The following is a 20649-nucleotide window of genomic DNA, read 5'->3' as shown; positions in this document are numbered from 1 at the left end:
GATAATGATCCACACAAAAAGAAATATGAATTATGAACCCATTACTTCTACATGTAACAAGCAGAGAGCGTTTTGCTATGGATATTTCCAAAAATTGTTACTTTTAACTTTTATGTCCCTAATTTTACGCATTCACAGGTTACATTCATAAATGCTTATTTGGCTAACCCACCTCGTTAACACTCTGTAAAAAAAAAAAATCACTGTGTTCCTGTGAATGCCACTAGAGAGCAGTGTTGTTTCATTTTGAATGACTGGTTTTCAAACGCAAAGTAGATGGGCCAAGGAGACCAGATGCGTCCAACATCTGTTAGATCAATTATTTAAATAAATAAACAAATATCATATTTTGATTACTGGGGTGAAATTTGACCTGGACATGTTCTTGACAGGTTTCGTGCAATTCACCTTGCAGCACGCAAGCTTGTTTGTGCACAAGCCTTTAACCCTGTGGCCCTGTGTTCAGGTTTTCGACAGTTCTAGTTCCTCTGTCAGATCAATGCTAAACTCACATGTCTCTGTTAGCCTTCCTTACCAGCTCTTCATGTTGCACCTGGTGCATTCTGACTGTTTCTCAGTCCATTACTCTGCTATAACCAATGTAATCTTGGCCTGATTGAACATCACTGTTAAAGGAATAGTTCACACAAAAATGATCATTCTCTCATCATTTACTCACCATTATTTCATCTCAAACTCAATAACTTTCTTTCATGGAACACAAACAAATATATTTTGATAGAGGTATGATTTGAATAAATCCACAATGCAAATCAAGTGGGTCCAACACTTTCACGCTCTAAAAAGGACATAAAAGCAGAATAAAGGTAATCCATTCGACTCAAGTGCTTAAATGCATGTCTTCTTTTGCTGTATTCTGTATGGTCGGTTTTTGGCAAGAACAGACCAAAATGTAACTCCTTTTTCAGTACAAATCTTGCAATCTGCAGTCTCACAGGCACGATCTTTTAAGCTTAATTACACTTCCTCACGCTTGACTAAAAAACACTCAAATTAAAAAGATGTAACGAAACCAGTATATTTTCAGTACCAGCGGTAGTACGGAGTACAGATCACGCTGTCTGACAAGCGGCTGCTTTCTATGCGCACACTTAGGTTCACACATGTTCAGATGAGTGCTTGCGTGCTTTGATGGTGCAAAAAATAGATGCCAAAACATGGAAACTACACATTAGACTTTGCAGTGTAAATGCAGCATAACATACAGTACTGTGATATGCTAGTTACGACAAAACACGATACTCGTGGAAACTACACCTTAAAGTAATTGAAAAGTAATTAAGTAATTGAAAGAAGTTGACAAGACTTATTGATCCAATAATTTTTTACAGTGTACTACGGTACTGAATGATTACCATATTACCATGTTACTCCAAGGTGCTTCAAAGAATACATTGGTACAGAGGCAGACTGGCCATCGAGAGAACCGGGACTTTTCCTAGTGGGCCGGCCGCAATATGCCTAAAGGGAGCCGTGATATGCTGAAGGGTGCCGCGAAATGGTGCCACGATATGCAGAAGGGGGCCACATTATGAAGAAAGGGACAGTGAAACAACGACACCGCAACCCCCATCCTCCAACTTTAATTTTGCTTGTGCTATATTTCTTTAAAATAAATGGCATTTGAAAAAATATTTTGATGTAATGGCATTTATACATTTTCAAGTGTCCAACTACTTTTTGGGGTGATATTTAGATAGATGGAGGGATGAATGGATGGACGGATGGAGGTATGGGTGAACTTAAACTTGTGTCTTCAGTGCCCAAATGCTTAATAAGTGTTATTAGAAGAAATCGTGATGCTACACAGTAGTAAACACTTGACTGCCTCAACTTTTTTGGAGTGTGTTGAAATCATCAGAAATGTGTGAATCTCTTGTGGTTCCCATTCAGTCTGTTCACTTGGTACAACACATTATGTATGGGATATCGCCCTCACATTCACACACTGAAGACACCTCTATTCATGCCTGAAAGGCAACTGACGCACGGCGAATCCAGGTATATTAATACTGTTGCCTGCATCATAACCCACCCTTCTTCAGCTCTTCATCATGCTGAGAGAACACCTCACACTCACAATGGTTGTAGTTGTGGCTAAGCCCAGCACGTGTATACCCGGAGCTTACCAAATTTCCACTAACTTTTCTGTACTGCGCAAATTTCCTGGCAGTTTAAAGGTCCTTGGTCGTGAGCTCACCCTCCTCCCTTGGGCAATGTTCATGGATTTTTTATTTATTTTTTTTGCCGCAAAACAGAACATTTGGTTGTGAATCATCTCAACAGTTTGAGATGAACAGCCCAAAACCTAACAAAATTTCCAAATCTTGCCCCTGTCCAATGGCATATGCCCCTGTCCTTAGTGTACACTGCGCAGGCACATGTGGCTCGATCACCGAGCTCTGTCACCTTGCTGCAGACCTATCAGGCATTGCGTTTATGCAAGCTTCACAAATGTCTGCTGGGGAGAACTGTGAGGTAGTACTCAGTGAACTACAGCCGACCACATTCACCTTTGGTAAACGCTCATGACTCTGCCTGAAGGAGATTGTAACGCTTACTTGAGTGCTCCAATTTCCCTGTCAGGCCTTTTTGGTGATGTCATCTGGCAGCTCAGAATGGCTCTTCCTCTGTGAAGGCAAGTAAACTGCAGCCCTGGCTCGGGTTTTTGTGTGAGAGGCCTTCAGTTCGGGACAGTTTTCATTTAGGTCCTCTCGCACGCAGGATGCTGCGAAAGAGGGCAGCCCCACCTTTTGTGACATTGCCTGCCAAGCGTGTTTGCATTTCTTATGTGTCTCACAAGCACTTGTTTCCAAACACCCTCTCCAGAATGTTTAATAAAAAGTGTTCTGCCAAGGTTCTGGCTCATAGCAGCGGAGAGGAGGGAACAGGCTTTGTCCCACACAAGTGCTCAACACATACAGGTTTTGGGATTTTCTATAAATCACAAAAAGAGTGTTCTATTTCCCTGCCAACAGATAATGTTTCTGGAGCCTGACTCCACTTGCAACAGAGCTTATCTGTTACGACAGAGAGTGGCTACGTTTCACAACTGTCTTTCTCTGTTTCAGCTGGGCAACAAACTGCGCTATCGCATGTTTTAGTGCTTGTTCAGACTGATGGCCTCTGTGATATCGGTAGTCAAATGGGGCCTTCTGTTGATGCGGGATTTACAGCGCTGGAATCTGTCCATTCGTCTGTGTGCATTCTGTCACGCTCACAGAATGGTGGATGTGACTCCGTGCCTGAATGCTCTGATGTCATGGAGGGATTCCCTCTTGCTCACGCAAGGGGTTCCCCTGGGCAGGATTCTCTTTTGCCTAACAGTGACGTCAGACGCATCATTACTTGGAGAGCCATGTGCAACGGAGTTACAGTGAGAGGGGTGTGGTCAGACACACAAGCAACTCTCCACATAAACTATTTGGAGTTACTGGCTGTTTTTCTAGCCCCCAAGCATTTTCTCTCCATACTGAGAGGCCATCATGTTTTATATGTCATATATAAACAGACAAGTCAGGACGCAGTCCCACAGTCTGTTACGACCGTCATGCACACTTTTGATTTGGTGCGACATACATCTGCTATCTCTCAGAGCGACACATGTGCGGGGTCACACGAACGTAGGGGCAGATCTCCTCTCCAGGGGAGGACCCCATGTCAGGGAATGGCGCATTCACTCAGAGGTGGTTTCTCAGATATGGGATCGGTTAGGCAAGGCCAACGTAGATCTCTTCGCATCGCGAGAAAATGCACATTGTCACATGTTCTACTCCATAATAGATCATTGTGCTCCCCTGGGAATAGGCGCTTTTGCACATCAGTGGCCCAAAACTCTTCTGTATGAATTACCCCCAGTGGAGCTGATTCAGCCCACACTGGACAGAGTGCTTCAGGAGGGTTTATCACTAATTCTCATAGCCCCTCCTTGGCCGTCGAAAACATTGTATCCAGGCATCATCAGCCTTCTGATAGGAGAGCCTTAGTGTCTTTCATTATGCGCAGATCTCCTCATCCATGCGAGCGGGGAGATTCTGCATCCTCGGTCGGAATTGTGGGTTCTGTGGGCCTTCCCATTTATAGGGATAATTTAATTGCAACAGGGTTGCCACCCAATGTTGTTGCTACATTTCAAAGTGCTAGAGCTCTCTCTACGAGAAGTGTTTATTCCTTTAAATTGCGTGCCTTTGAATTATGGTGCCCTCAAAGGAACATTATTCCCTATCAGTGTGGCATTGTGCACATTCTAACATTCTTACAATAATTGTTTGATCAGGACCGCTCTTTTTCTTCTCTGAAAGTATATTTAGCTGCAATTTCAGCATATCATGAGTGAATTAATGGCACTTCACCTGGAGCGCACCCCTTATCTATTCGCTTTTTGAAAGGTGCTCTGTGCCTCAGACCAGCATTTAAATCTGTTGTTCCCCCTTGGGACCTGTCTCTGCACTTTGTGATCCACCGTTTGAGCTGTTAGAGTCTGTGGATGTAAACAATTTATCCTACAAGACTGTGCTTCTTCTCGCTTTGGCGACCGCTAAGTAGGTCAGTGATTTACATGCTCTGTCAGTGCACCCATCCTGCACTCAGTTTGTGCCGGGTTATGACAAAGTGATTTTGCACCCCAATGCAGCGTATATTCCAAAAGTCATGCTTGCGTCATACAGATCGATGTCTTTTGAGTTGACAACCTTTTCATCCCCTCCCTTCGCCTCTGATGAGCAACGGCAATAGTATGCTTTGTGTCCTGTGCATGCTTTATGCATTTACATGTCCAGGACTGGTCCATTTCGTTTGTGCGATCAACTGTTTGTTTGCTTTGCCAACCCGGCTAGTGGTAGGGCGTTGTCTAAACAATGACTTTCTCACTGGGTTGTGGAAGCTATTTCCTTGGCATACAGCAGCAGAGGTGTGGACCTGCCCAAGGGAGTGCACATGCACTCAACTCGTGGCATGGTGACTTTGTGGGCACTGTTCAAAGGGGTCTCGGTGGAGGATATTTGTGCAGAGGCCAGTTGGGCTTCACTGCACACTTTTGTACGCCATTATCATTTGGACGTCATGGCAGACTCATGGCTCATTCTGTCCTTTCTGCTGGGATCTGAGTGCTTAAACGTGTTGTCTTGTATCAGAGGAATGTTTTCACCCCGGTAAGTCAACCAAACTTTTTTTTTACTTATCCCGTTCTGTGTTTTCTGGCTTCATGGGGCTTGAATATAGGTCCCATACATAATGTGTTGTACCAAGTGAACCGACTGAATGGGAATGTAAAGTTATGCATACAACTACTGTTCCCAGAAGGAGGGAAACGAGGTAGCTACGGTGAAGAGCCTGTTTGAGCGGTGGGTATGACATAGACAACAGTATTTATATACTTGCTGGGTAGGGGGGGCTACCCGGCATTGCCATGCATCCATTGCCTTTCAGGCGTGAATAGAGATGTCTTCATTGTGTGTACGTGAGGACGATATCCCATACATAATGTGTTGTACCTCATTTCCCTCCTTCTGGGAACAGTAATTATATGCATAACTTTACGTTGTCTGAGGGTGTAGTTGGCGTTTGATCATTGCAGTTGCCATTCTGATTATCATGGGACAGCTAGTTTTCCGAAGCATAAAGGCGAATAAGGTTCGCGATCTGGTGATGGAGACTCATCATTGACCGCACCAGAAACCTGCAGCAACACATCAGCGAAATCACCGTGCCGGTGTCAATCCTACTGCTGTTGCTGACAGAGAGAAGGGGTGAAAGAAGAAAGAAACGCTTCTGGAAGTGGAGAAGAGCTGCAAAAATTGCCCCAATAGAGAGATCTGGACCACAGTGGAGCAGGGTCATGAGAGTTCTGAGGTGGCTGGAAGCCCACCTGAGATCTTAATAATGAATCTCACTAACACCACAGATGCAGTCCACCCTGTCCTGAAGCTGAAGTACTGTCATAAATCAGTCTGGGCATAAATCTAAATAAACAGAAAATTTCTCCATACAGTACATATGTGTCCTATACTGTCTGAGTCACATGAAACACATGGAAAATTATCTATTAACTACTATTTTCCTTATTGTCATGGATTTTACTACAGTGGAGTCTTTTCTCTCTCTCTTGCACTTGTTGTCAAAGGACACATCTTACAGTTTACAATAGCTTCTAGCAAAGCCCACACACGATTCAGCTAGATCAATAACCCCAACTTGACAAACAAGTTGAACAGTCTTGTTCTTGTCTCAGTTGGGGAAATGAGAGCCCCTTAGGGCAAACATCCCAGAAATAGACACATTTTACATCAGGGATGACGTAAATACAGAAAGGGTGGTCGTGGTCATGGTGGTGATAAAATGCTTCGTGGCCATGACGATGATAGGCAGTTCTATGAACCCTGAGGTTTCATTTCAAGAAAACAAAATCAGAAAGAAAGACAGATTAGTGCACATCCTTGATGGCAGCTTTTATTTTGTTATACCCGTACCCTCACATTGTCCTTTCTTCCATGGAACATAAAAGGAGACGTTTCCACACAACAAAGCATGTAGTGACCATGGGTTGTCAAGCTCACAAAACTTCAAAAAAAGAAGTCCCAATGATTTGTGTGCTGTATTTAAAATCTTCTGAAGTCATGAAATTTTTTATAAATAAAATGTTTAAAGGTGAATATTTGAGTCGTTATTTGGTTTACAAATCTCAATTGCGCTACCACATATTCAAACTTGGTGCGTCATGGTCGATCACGTGATAAAGTGATTTGTTGCACAGGTTCTCGTATGAACACGCAAGCCTGTGAACAAGCTTCTCTCATTGCACTCATAAATGCTATATGGACATCAAGATTTTTGCTGATCAATGATTTAATTTACTGACTGATTCTCACCAAAACCTGTCGGATGTCCTTAGAAGACTTGGAACATGATGCATAAGTTGCATGGCCTACTTGTATGAGACTTTTGGGTCCTTTTTAAGCTATAATATTAGTCACTATTAACTGCAATTTCATTGAAAAGATGGACCGTATATTCATTAAAACATCTTCTTTTGTGTCCCACTGAAGAAAGCAAGTCACATGGGTTTGGAATGACATGAGGGTGAGTAAATGATTACAGAATTTTAATTTTGGGGTGAGCATACTAATGTTTAAGAACATACTAACTTCTAAATTAGTGGTCATTTGCAGACTCATTGTAGTTGCAATTTGAGTTTTAGCATCCTTTAACTGTGAAGTCTGAAGAGATGGCTGTGGGCTATGTGCATATGGCTATATGGAGGAAGGAAGGTCTGGCAGAGGAGAGTATGGAATTTGAGAGCCAGCTGAGATGTTTGCATTGCAGAGCTATACTGTGTGCTGAGAGCAAATCCTGCAGTTATTCTTTCTCTTACTTTGTCTCTTTCTCTCTGTGACACACATAAGCAGAAGTTTAAAGGGATGGCTCTCCCAAATATGGAATTTACATCATTCACTCGCCCTCATATTGTTCAAAACCCTTTTGACTGTAACAGGCCATATGATTAGCCCATTGGATTAGCCTGTTGTGACATGTTTGTTGTTATTTACTGCAAATTTCATTTGCACTTCTGCATATTTAAACTTGGCGAGTGCACATTTTTAGGTGAAGATTTTCTTTAAGGCAAAAAGTCAGTTATACATAAATGACACAAAGCTGCATTGTTTCTGAAATATTTTTATATAATTTTTTTCTTACACAAACTGATCAGCAAAGTAATTTATATCACATATCATAACAAATATACAATAGTTGTTCACTCCTATTTAAGAGAGCATGTAGAAGAATTTAAAGTATGCCCCGAAAAATGAAGCAGTCTCAAAAAAGTCACTCCACCTATAGTGAAGCCTGTACACTTTACAAAACAGTAAGCTCATAGGTCCAATGGTCTTTGCTTTCATATGTATACACTCAGACACACCTGCTAAAACATTCTGTCTCTGTCATGCTTTGAGCCCACACCTGTGAAAAACATTTGTACACCTAAATATAAGAAAGAAAAAAAAATAAACTCAGCAGTATTACAAATGCACAGAAATATAAGTTTAAAAGCAAAATGTTTTATAATAGTAAATTATCATATTATTTCATATTCATTTTATCACTTGAACTGGTAACCCAGTTCATGATGCTAAATGTTGCAACATAATGTCTGATACAAAATATCACCTCCCTCTTCACAGCAAACTAGTGCATTCTCTTACCCGTCGACAATGACAGGAAGTTGTTCATGTAAAGCAAAATAAATTCACTTATCCTTCAAGATACAATAGAACTCTTTAAATCTAAAAATATCAGAATAAATAAATCTAATGGAAAGATCGAAGTCATGGGTTAATGATATTTAACAGTGTTCAGGCACATTTGAAGACACTTCTGTATAACAGCCATAACACAAGATCTGGATAATTGCATTGGACTATTGAGTGAATCTCTCAAAACCAGTCAAGAACATATGCAGGTCTTATTTCAATCCAAAATAATAATTTAAAAAAAGCAATAAGAAATCACCATTTTAGCACAATTAAGATATTTTGACAATCAAGCACATTTTGCTCATGTAATCATTACCGTAATGCAAAAGTAAAATCTCATTCTCATTACGGTAATGAAAAAAACAAACAATAATGTATTATTTAGACTGTGAACTACTGTATTTATAAGACAATAATGGGTATTACTACAAAACTCAAAAATAAAACATCCGGCCAAATTACGGTATTCAGAATTTTTTTTTTTTACGTTGTTGTAATGACAAACTGTGTTAAAATGTGCCTAATTGTCCTTAATGGTCCTTAAAATATGCTTCATTTTCTTTATTAAGCAAAACATATTTCCTTATTTTGTTTTTAAGGCTGTGAAATGTGACCTCATGAGATTCACCTTTAAACACTAGCACAGGGCCTGCAGGCCATAGCAACTGAGAAACATTTAATGTGCAAAACATGTTCTATGTACAAAACTAAAACAGATTTTTGGAACTGAGATGGATTGCTGAAGTGTTTGGAGATAATGGTGAAAGACCTCTGATAAACAGTAGCTTAGTCCAGTCCAGTTCACTACTTTTTAGTTTAGAAACCTTCTCAGAGAATGGAAACATCCTTTCAGAGTCTAAAGTGAGTTTTAGCCACTGTGGAATGATGGTGATCGATATATGTCTGTGTTTGAGTGTGGGTATTGGTAAAGTGATGAGGGTTGAAGATATGTGTGTGTTTGCTCATTGAGAGAAGGTGTGTATGTCATTGTGAAGGCTCACAGTGGGTGAGCGATCTCTCTGACGTCCACAGTAGCGTTTGCTGCAACGGCAACGCTGAATCCACATGACATTTCGCATCACGTTCTCTCCGTCTGAGCAGTGGAATCGCAGGCGCACTGTGCGGGTTACCGATGGCTGACAGCACCTGCCGTCAATGCACGAGCCACACGTACGAGGACGGTGGCGGCGAACTGTAGTGCAGCCAGCAAATGTTATCTGCTCCAGTTCCCGAGACCGCACAGCCCGTCGACACTTCTTTCCTTTCTTCATGACATAAAAAGCAAAAAAAAAAAGTATATTATTGATTAATAACAGTATTAACTACAGACAAAAACTCTTTTCCAAACTTAGTGAACTGCCTTGCTGTCAACTGTCTACATAGTTAGCTTTCTTTCTAAGGGCCATGGCACACTTCATACGAAATCGAAGAACAAATGGGTGTGACGTCATTTAGAACAAAATCTGGCCAAAAATAAGGTGTTTTTGAGTTCATTTCAGTGGTTCGTAACAGCTCACCAGTGAGAACTATTAGGAAAACTTTGTACCGGCTGCTAAACACCGTCTTGTTGCCATAGGTCCACATCATCGGTGTGACCTGGAGCTCCACCTACAGTACTTTGAGGCCAACCACTTATTCCTGTCCATTCAGTTAAGATTCGTCAACATGTTCACCCAGAGGCATTTTCCAAAAACATGTCTTTTTTAAATTAGTCTACAAAAGGAATCAAATCTACTTAAATACTCTTAAGTGGCATTCACACATCTGCCCAAAGTAAGACATGCCTGTCATCATTCTTTTGTCTGTATTCTACCCATTAACACTCTTTTACACACCAATGTTTTCAGTAGCATTATTGCCTTCATAAATTACAATAACAGAGTGTAACCAGTTCATATTATGGCCACGTATAGTGTTTTAGCGCATTAGCTCATTAGCGCCGTAAACGCAAAAGGTAAACATTATAAATTACACATTATCTGCATATACTGTATATTACTGTAAATCATCATTGAGTCCTTAAAAGAGCTAAATTAAAAAAAATAATAATAATTTATCACCTTTTCTCCCCAATTTGGCATGCCCAATTCCCACTACTTACTAGGTCCTTGTGGTGGTGCGATTACTCACCTCAATCCGGATGGCGGAGGACAAGTCTCAGTTGCCTCCACTTCTGAGACAGTCAATCCACGCATCTTATCATGTGGCTCGTTGTGCATGACACCACGGAGACTCACAGCAAGTGGAGGCTCATGCTGCTCTCCGCGATCCGTACACATCTTACCACTCGCCCCATTAAGAGTGAGAACCACTAATCGTGACCACGAGGAGGTTACCCCATGTGACTCTACCCTCCCTAGCAACCGGGCCAATTTGGTTGCTTAGGAGACCTGGCTGGAGTCATCAGCACACCCTGGATTTGAACTCGTGACTCCAGGGGTGATAGTCAGCGTCAATACTCGCTGAGATACCCAGGCCCCCTCACTGAGCTTCTTTTACTGGTCTCATGTGAATTCTACTCTTAGAATGAGGCATGAAGGCATTGATAACACTCATATTTAAATGTACCTCTAAACGCCTCCCTCCTCCCCCTGCAGTGTGGCCAGTTTCTGAATGTTTGCAAACAATAGATCGTTGCTCAGCTGTTTAGAACATCTTTTTGGCTCTGAGAGAAGAATGGAGAAGCACTTTGCCATGAATGTGCTGTGGCCTTAAGGCAGCATCATCATCGAACTACATACAGTACGCGATGGGTTTGTAATACTCCACATGTGCCATACAAATAGCACTCCTCATGCTAAGTGTGTGGGAGGCTCAACTAATTTCAATAGAGTTTTGGATTCAAATGTATAGCACATCCAAGTATTAGGTTAAAAAAAAATTTTTTTTATTTAGATTTAACTAATTTTATCAATACTTTTCATCATTAAATAAACAACAGTATATTTATAATTGACATTTATTTCGCAGTATAAACACACTCTAATATGTTCTGGGTGTACAAATGAACTACACAACTGAAATGAACATACATTAGATATATTTGGATGTATACGCATTTCAAAATATCTCACCTTCATAGCTGGAGTGATATCACATTCTCGGATCTGACAAAGGCGTGTCTCTCTAACAAGTTTGCACTCTGCATTACTATTTGTCACACGACTTGAGATGCCAAACCCACAGGAGGTGGAGCATTCTGACCAGTCAGTGGTCTGTGGGAAACATTCAGAGGACGGGAAAGGAACCTGAGACATTGGCAAGGATGCCCACTCTGAAGGGTAAATGAGAAGGGAAAACCATAAATAACAGAGAACTTGCAATTCATTAAACACAACATTTTTACACTAGATTTCAAAAGTGAAGTGTGGAATTTCTGTACCACTAATGTTACCAAACGGAATTTAAAAAAAATATTTTTTTTCAAACAGGTTTCCCAAACACTCCACCCATCTGCCAATGGCTGCCCAAACAGATAGTCCCGTCCAAACTTCTGCCATTAGTTAAGCCAGTGTTGCTGTGTCGGGCTGGTCGGGATGCTCACCACTAATAAAATTAGATTAAGAACAGCAGTAGAAAAGCACATACCTTGATAGTTACCCCTTCTTGACTGAAAGCTGTTTGGATTCTGTAAGAGTTTGTTAATGTGGTTGATTGGGTGGTGATGAGGCCGGTGGTCTGGTGGGTCTTCTCTGATGCTGTTATCATCATCACACACCCACTCCTCACAACAGCGACCCGGCAGGGTCTCCAAACGTGGATTGGCACAATGTCTGCTGAGCAGAGGGATGTTGTGTGGGCACAGAGGCATACAGCCCACCACACCATCCATACAGCTGCACTGGTGCTGACAGCTGGGCTGGAAATCCTCCCCATGCTGATACACATGGCCTCCAAACTCACACGGACGTCCCTGTGCATCAGCTGAGAGATTGAGACACACAAGCACATGAGCTTTTTAGTCATTAATTCTATAAAGAGCCTGATCGTAAATCTGTACATAGCATATTATTTAATGTACTGAAATCCCCAGCCTTAAAAAATAATGTAACTGCCATATTAGCTTTACCAGTGCCAGATTAAACACCAAAATGATTTTTCAAAATCAGAATATTCTGCAAAGTAGGCTGATTCTTCAGTTAGTGGCAATTTTCAATATTTCAAAAATCATTAAAAATCATCATGTCATGAAATAAATTATTAAAATGAACAGATTTAATATTTTTCCTTTTTTGTCATATGATGGTCACATTAAAACTGACTTATAAATATATTTAACTTTATTTAAGTTTAATTTAATTTTATATTTATTTATGTACTTTTCAAATGCCTTTTATGAATAGATTTTACTGTTTTAGCATTGTCCCAGACTTTAATTATGAAAATTTAATCAGTAAGTGAAATAAACATAAACCATTTCAATAATGAATTTTGAAAATGATTTCTATCAGTTTTATTTAATCACGACTGTCACACAACACCAAACAATTTTGCCCCTAATAAAGTTTATTTTTCCAAAAGTTAGTGTACTTGTTCACCAAGTACATGCTTGAGATGAAATATGAGACAAGTCAAGTCTGATGAAAACAAAGAAAAATCAATGTAAATGTGACTTGTGAACTGAGCAGAATATTTTTATTTGGTTGTAGTTTCCCATCAAGCTGTAATTTTGCCAAATTATGCAAAAAGTGTACAAATGTTTAATTGTGTGGCTTTAAGATACATAAAATGTTATATATAAAACGAACCTTAGCAAGACAAAAGATTGGGTCAATTTATTTTAAAATTCAATTTTATAAAACTTAAAAAAAAAAGAAAAAAAAAAAAAAGAATTCCATCACAGTCATTTCCACCACAGAATCCTATTAAATACAATGCAGAATTTGAGATGTGCAGAAAAATGACACTGTGGTGGAAAAAAAAAAAAAAATGACATCAATCCCCTGTCATGCATGTACATTCACTGTTGGACATAGTTAGTAGCAAAATTAAATAAACAAGTGAGATGTTTTAACATGATGTTGCTCTCTAGAAATTCACAAAGCTAAAAGTGCCCAAAGTTGAAGAAACACCTGTTAAAATGTTTGGGGAAACTCTGTACTCCTTGGCATGACAGTATTGACAGCAGGATTAGAAACAGTGATTCTTTATTATTTAAAGAAATACAAAATTGAACTCATAAATACCAAATTATTTAAAAATATGCTTTTTGTAAGTTCATAGGTAAAATGCAAAATAATTGTCTTGATTTCTACACTTTTTCTACATTTATTAAATAGGGGAAGGTTGAAAAGTCCAAAATAGAGAACGTCTAGCAAATGTGACTTTTTAAACTCTTTAAAATGAAGAAAAAGTAAGTAAAGAGACACTATTAAAAATATATAGTCTATCCTTTAAACTAGAATGATTGATTGTTTTTCAATATTTTTCTTTAAAATCATACTAGGGGACAGAAAAGTTTCACCGAACAGAATGCGTTAACACCCATTAACACATTATTCTTTAAGCAGAGCAGTCTCTGTCCACTGTGTATTTCTTACCTCTACAGAGACCACGCTGAGGGTCCCCTCCAGCCCCTAGGTGGCAGCGCAGGCCCTTGATGTGGTCACAAGGACGGTCAAGGCCGCAATCTTGGTTAAACTGTTGGGCACACACCTTACAGCAACCACACTCATCCAACACCCAACTCACACCAACAGAGCAAGAGGGTGGAGACGGAGGGCATGAGCATGGGTGAGAACAGCCTCTGGCCACCTGGCGAACAACAGCAGGGGAAGATCAGAGCGATGAGAGAAGAGCACGCAAACCCTTCACTCTATTAAATAAAATGAGGAGTCACACAGGAATGGCTTTCACAGTGTAGGTGGGAGTTGTCAGGCCAATGTTTCTGTAAGTTTATAAGAGTGAGTTACAGTGTGTGTTTACAAATACACTGACTTAGGTGTCTATGTTGAAAATGTGACTTTCAATTTGAATTAAAAACTTTAAAAAAGTTAATTAATACACTGTAAAAAAAAAAAAAAAAAAAAAAATGTTGAATTAAGCAGTTATTACATTAAGGAGCTATTGACCTTCTCTGACCCTAAAATGATTTTGTTGAAGTTACCTAATGCATTTAGGTTGATTCAGTCATATTAAATAATATTTTTGACTTGAATGAAACCACTTAATCTAGATGTTACAACATGAAGCACATTTTAACAGGCTGTACTGAAAAATAAAATTAAACTAAAAATGTGTCTCATGTGGTAACATCTAAATTTACTGGTTGTATTCAAGTAAAAAATATTCTTTAACTACTGAATGAACCTGAAAACATAAGGCTACACCAACAATTTGCAAGTAACAACTTTTTATAGTGTGGTTAATCTTAATATGTTGATGAGACTGAATAAATTGACATCAATAGTACAAACCATGCAGTTTCATGAATGTTTGGGTAGAAAATGGATTAAAATATCTCAGATAACACTGGTACATTGTTTATGATTAATACAATTTCACAAATGAATTGGGAACATCTGTACAACAACAGCCATAATTAAACATACAGTACATCAGGTACAAGTTTCAAGCAGGAGCTCTTTTGTTCCTGTAGCTTAACTGATGCCAAGGTAATGGGTTCAGTTTCCCATGGAACATGTACAGTATACAAATAAAATGTACAGCTTTGAATGCATTTTAAGTCGCTTTGGATAAAAGTGACTGACCAATGCATAAATGTAGTGTGATTAGTTGACTTTAACTCACAACATGTGTTAATAAACTTTTTGTAATTTTAAAAAGAGAAAAAATCTGTCAGATATGATTGGATTTCTTCTGCAATGTCTGTGTGCATAGTGGGTCAAATCAATTTACCTCTGCTTCTGCTGAGTAGACAATAAAAAAGAAGATGATGCAAATAGCTGTCCTTAGATTCCTGTCAGAATGCATTTCCAAACTTTCCCAAAAATTAATATATAAAATGTAAAAAAAGATCCTTAATGCAAAAATCAGGTTTCTCCAATGAGTCCACAGATCTCAGAAGGTGTCACATACAGTGTCTTCCAACTGTTTGTCAATTTATTTAGTGATCCAAGACTAGTGAAATCACAGTGCACATCAGTCTGACTAGTTACTAAACTAAAACGTCTGGTAAGGCTCATATCCCAGACCCCTCGTCAGTCTTACAGAGGATTTCCACAGAGGCAGGTCACCTTATAGAGAGAGAGAGAGAGAGAGAGAGAGAGAGAGAGAGAGAGAGAGAGAGAGAGAGAGAGAATGAGAGAGAGAGAGAGAGAGAGAGAGAGAGAGAGAGAGGGAGGGAGGCAGGTCCTCTGACATCAACAAGGATCAGGGTACTTGTGCAGCTGAGGCTCTTGAGACTAGGGTGTGAATGCAAAAAAGAAAACACAAAAACTATTTGGACACTTTTGGACACTTTAGACACACTTAAAAATCTTTTTTTTTTTTTTTTTTTTTTTTTTGCAATTACTTAAGCAACTGGCGTCAAGGTGATTTTAAATGAATGTATGAAGTCAGTTCCACTCAACTTCACACAGGTGTCCGAGCAGAGTTACCACAGGTTCCAAAAAGTTTGAACATTATCTCTGTTGTTTTATCATTTAAATTCTATCTTTTTTTATAATTATTATTTTCTTTTTGTGTCTACTTGTACAGTTTTCCTTTAGAATAACTCAACATGATCACACAGGAAACTGACATGCTGTTTCCAAATGTTCAAGTACCCTGACATCGACCATATTCTGCCAAATTACAGACAAGCGGCACCTCCTATCAGACATTTTTAAGTCAATTAAAATTTGAATTCCCTGATAGCACACTGCTTGAGCAATCTTTGAAACGTGGGTTCTGGTCCCATGGAAACCTGGAAGTAATTGCATTCACATAAACAAATATGAATGAATGCTATTTGGAGGTTGCACTTCCCGCTTCGGCCATTGTGGGCAGTGTTTCAAATTTCGGTAAGTACAGACCGATTACAGCAGGACAACTTTCGACCTACTGTTGCCAAATTCAGTGCTGGCTGTGGCGCTACTGATCGAGCAATCTTTGAGATGTGTGTTCTGGTCCCATGGAAATCAGGAAGTAATTGCGTTCACATAAACAAAGATAAATGCCATTCAGAGTTTGAATTTTTGCTCTAAGATACTCAGATAAACGTTTTTAATCCACTGACATTTAGGTTTAGGGTTGGGGTACACATTTACCTTTGTACGGCGAAATTCTGCAGGCGAAGAAGGCGAGGGTGGATGTGAAGCACATGTGAAACCAGCAAAAAACTAATTAGAGAGCAGCCTCTTTTTAATGCTGTACTTAATACTTTGGGAGAGTGAAATAAAAATAAACTCGCCACTAAAATGATATCATTGTTCATTGTGAATATTCAGTATAGCAAAGCACCACCCACACAGAGGTCACAGCCAAACCAAGCAACTTCCTATTGGTCATTGTGACAAATTTGCATGTCAAAGTTCACCAAACTTGAACTCCACGTGAAATCTGCGAGGGGAAATTCATCGGCACCGGTACTCCAGATCGCACAGGTTCTTAATGAGATGATTGTATTTTACTCATAGAATACAGTGCGAAGGTAAATGTGACTTCGCCTTAAAGGAATAATTCACTTTAAGTGGAAGTGTTGTTGAGGTGAAATGTCGACAGGGTGGCACCAAAAGCGAGTTGTATTTTTTGTTGTAAATGATGTAACACAGTCAACAGGAATGCATATTTTATGAACCCTTGTCCCTTAAAGGAATAATTCACCCAAAAATGAAAATTTGCTAATAATTTACTCACTCTCAGGCCATCCAAGATGTATCTGAGTTTCATTCTTCATCAAAACAGAATTTAAGACTTTTAGGATTTCATTTCAGGCCTCCTCCTCTAAACAATGCAAGTGAATGTCCTCCATTTTTTGACGGTCCAAAATGCATATTTAGGGTGCATCAAAATAATCTACACGACTCCAGTCGACAAATAAAGTTCTTCTGAACCCAAATGATTGATTATTTCTAGAAACAAAACAATACTTATATACTTTTTAACTACAAATGTTTGCTTCCGTACATCTCTGTGACATGTGCGCTCATGAAAGGGATGATGTAAGCTCATTGGTAAGGTCACACGTCACGTGGAGGAGGAGTCAGGAAGCGCATCATCAAACTTGACAAGAGAGAAACGTGATCGATTCAAGGAATGCAAGAAACTTTTACATCAACGGAAGGTCACATTTGCACTGATATTCCCGGCCAAATTGAGAATAGATGCTAAGGATGGCCGTAAAGCATTCACCTGCCCACAGCAAGCAATGTCCTTCATAAAGTCGGTGGAGTGAGTAAGACATCTTGTTGCACTCACATTGTAGCCGAGTGGACCGGCTCACTGAACATTTGCTTGACTGTTTGAGGAATCTGCGCACTCTTTTTGTGCTGGTTCTGCCTAGCGGCTGGAGTTTATTTTGTAGAGTAACACACCTTCAGGACAGTTTTATGGATGAATCTACACGCTCTTTGTGCTTATTCCGCCTATCGGCTGGAGTTTGTTTTGTGAAGTATTTCTTGCAAAGTAATTGGAGTGAGTTAGTCATTTTCTTGCACTAATGTTGCAGCCGAGTGGACCGGCTCACTGAACATTTGCATGACTGTTTGAGAAATCTGCGCGCTTTTTTTGCTGGTTCCACCTAGCAGCTGGAGTTTATTTTGTAGAGTGTCACACCTTCAGGACAGTTTTATGGATGAATCTACATGCTCTTTGTGTTTATTCCACCTATTGGCTGGAGTTTGTTTTATAGATTATCTTTTGCTGTGTAATTCTGTCTCACAAAATTTGCATAGAAACACCGGACTTGAGCAATCCAATGGCAAGGCTGTCACTGGGGTTCTCGTAGGCATGCATGGACTGTTTGAGTTTGGAGGGATGGACGCCAGTTGGTGCTGTCGTGCGCACGTTTTTCTGTTTGTTTTGTTCTGGGAGATGTTCGGGTTTTGATGGTTGCACTAATGTTGGAATGTGTTCTTTATAATCTTGATTTTGACACACAATCTATTTTTTCTGATATGTAAAAATGGCATATGTTAATATGAGTGGATTGTCTCTCTCCACATGGAATGCGAATGGGTTGGGGCACCCCATAAAAAGAAGCAATGTTATTTCTCTTCTTAAGCATAGGAAATATGATATAGTGTTTCTTCAAGAAACGCACCTTTCCCGCAGGAAGCTGAAAAATATGGGAAGATATAGGGTGGGCATTTTTTTATAGTGCTGGCTCGAGTAAGAGCAGAGAAGTCATTATGCTGATAAGTAAACAGCTACAATTCAAATGTCTCAAACAGATTAAAGATAAATTAGGAAGAGTCATTATTGTTTTAGCTGAAATTCAGGGACAAAGTCTTATTTTGGCTAATATTTATGCACCTAATGTTGATGATTAGGGCTTTTTTATAGATTTTTAAGGGATGTTGCAAGCCACTCGCACCCCTCATGATATAATATTGGAAGGAGTTTTTAATCTGTTGATGGACTCAGTCTTTGATCATAGTGAAGCAAATGCGTGCAAGCCCCCAACATTGATGCTTCACAGGATGTGTAAAAATCTTGGTCTTACAGATATTTGGAGACTTTTGATCCCATCTGGTAGGGACTATAAATTTTTTTCATCAGTCCTACAGATTTACTCTAGAATAGATTTTTTTTTTTTATATCCAAGTCCCTCATTTCATCTGTTGTTGATTGCTCAATTGGAAACATTTTAGTCTCATGTTTAGAGGTGTTGCCACATATGGAGAATAATAAATCATATAGTTGGTGCTTTAATGTATCCCTTTTGCAAAATCCTGAAGCAAGACGGTCATACTTTGAGTCGGGGGACAAGGCAGGGAAACTACTGGCTAGATATAAAAACAGAGAGAGTCTTTTTCTACCATTCCCTCAGTGAAATCTGCTGGTGGTGAAATATTTACCTTGGCCATTGATATTAGAATCAGAATCAGAATCAGCTTTATTGCCAAGTATGCTTACACATACAAGGAATTTGTCTTGGTGACAGGAGCTTCCAGTGTACAACAATACAAAAACAATACAAAAACAGCAGCAAGACATAGATAATAATAAAAAATAAAGAATAAAACTAATTATATACATACGTACAGACACACACATACATACATACACACATACACATGGGTAGTGCAAATCTAACACAATCTGTTATGTACAGTGCAAATACAAATCTGTTATGTACAGTGCAAAAAATAATTTCTTTTTTTTTCTTTTTTTTCAGAGGAATGAAATGGCAGAAGAGGTTGGATGTGTTGGATAAATATAAAAAAGACTAAACTGTGTATTGCACATAGTTATTGCTCAATGGGGCAATTTAACTGTTCATGAGATGGATAGCCTGAGGGAAAAAACTGTTCCTGTGCCTGACGGTTCTGGTGCTCAGAGCTCTGAAGCGTCAGCCAGAACGCAACATTTCGAAAAGGTAGTGGGCAGGGTTAGTGGGTTCCAGAGTGATTTTTCCAGCTTTTTCCTCACTCTGGAAGTGTATAGTTCTTGAAGGTGGGGCAGGGGGCAACCAATAATCCTCTCAGCAGTCTGAACTGTCCTTTGTAGTCTTCTGATGTCTGATTTCATTGCTGAACCAAACAAGACAGTTATTGAAGTGCAGAGGACAGACTCAGTGACTGCTGAGTAAAATTGTATCAGGTGCTCCTGTGGCAGGTTGAATTTCCTCAGCTGGCGAAGGAAGTACAACCTGTGCTGGGCCTTTTTCACAGTGGAGTCAATGTGGGTCTCCCACTTCAGGTCCTGTGAGATGGTAGTGCCCAGGAACCTGAATGACTCCACTGCTGCCACAGTGCTGTTTAGAATGATGAGGGGGGTCAGTGTTGGGGTGTTTCTCCTAAAGTCCACAATGATCTCCACCTTTTTGAGCGTGTTCAGCTCAAGGTTGTTTTGACTGCACCAGACAGGCAGGTGTTCAACCTCCCTTCTGTATGCAGACTCATCGTCAACTCGGATGAGGCCGATGACAGTGGTGTCATCTGCAATCTTCAAGAGCTTGACAGAGGGGTCCTTGGTGATGCAGTCATTGGTGTAGAGGGAGAAGAGTAGTGGGGAGAGCACACGTCCCTGGTGGGGACTAGTGCTGATTGTACAGGTGCTAGAAGTGAGTTTCCCCTGTCTCACAAGCTGCTGCCTGTCCGTCAGAAAGCTGGTAATCCACTGACAGATAGACATGGGAACAGAGAGTTGGTGTAATTTATTCTGGAGTATAGCTGGGATGATGGTGTTGAAAGCTGAACTGAAGTCCACAAAAAGGATCCTTGCATATGTCCCTGGTCTGTCCAGATGTTGCAGGATATGATGCAATCCTATG

General features: G+C 39.9%; 1 protein-coding gene across 1 annotated transcript; it reads right to left on the bottom strand.

The window, feature by feature from the left end:
• Nucleotides 1-7686: 7686 nt before the first annotated feature.
• LOC127424204 (CCN family member 1-like) lies at nucleotides 7687-15419 on the bottom strand. Its single transcript, XM_051669183.1, has 5 exons — nucleotides 15129-15419; nucleotides 13811-14024; nucleotides 11859-12194; nucleotides 11345-11544; nucleotides 7687-9535 (listed from the first exon to the last, which is right to left on the bottom strand). Exons 1-5 carry the CDS (start codon nucleotides 15201-15203, stop codon nucleotides 9233-9235), a joined length of 1128 nt encoding a protein of 375 aa, XP_051525143.1. The 5' UTR covers nucleotides 15204-15419; the 3' UTR covers nucleotides 7687-9232.
• Nucleotides 15420-20649: the final 5230 nt, after the last annotated feature.

Source organism: Myxocyprinus asiaticus, chromosome 33 (assembly GCF_019703515.2).
Source record: "Myxocyprinus asiaticus isolate MX2 ecotype Aquarium Trade chromosome 33, UBuf_Myxa_2, whole genome shotgun sequence".
In the NCBI taxonomy this organism is placed as follows: domain Eukaryota; kingdom Metazoa; phylum Chordata; class Actinopteri; order Cypriniformes; family Catostomidae; genus Myxocyprinus; species Myxocyprinus asiaticus.
Note: the sequence above shows the minus strand (reverse complement) of the source record. Positions and strands in the feature narration are given on the sequence as shown.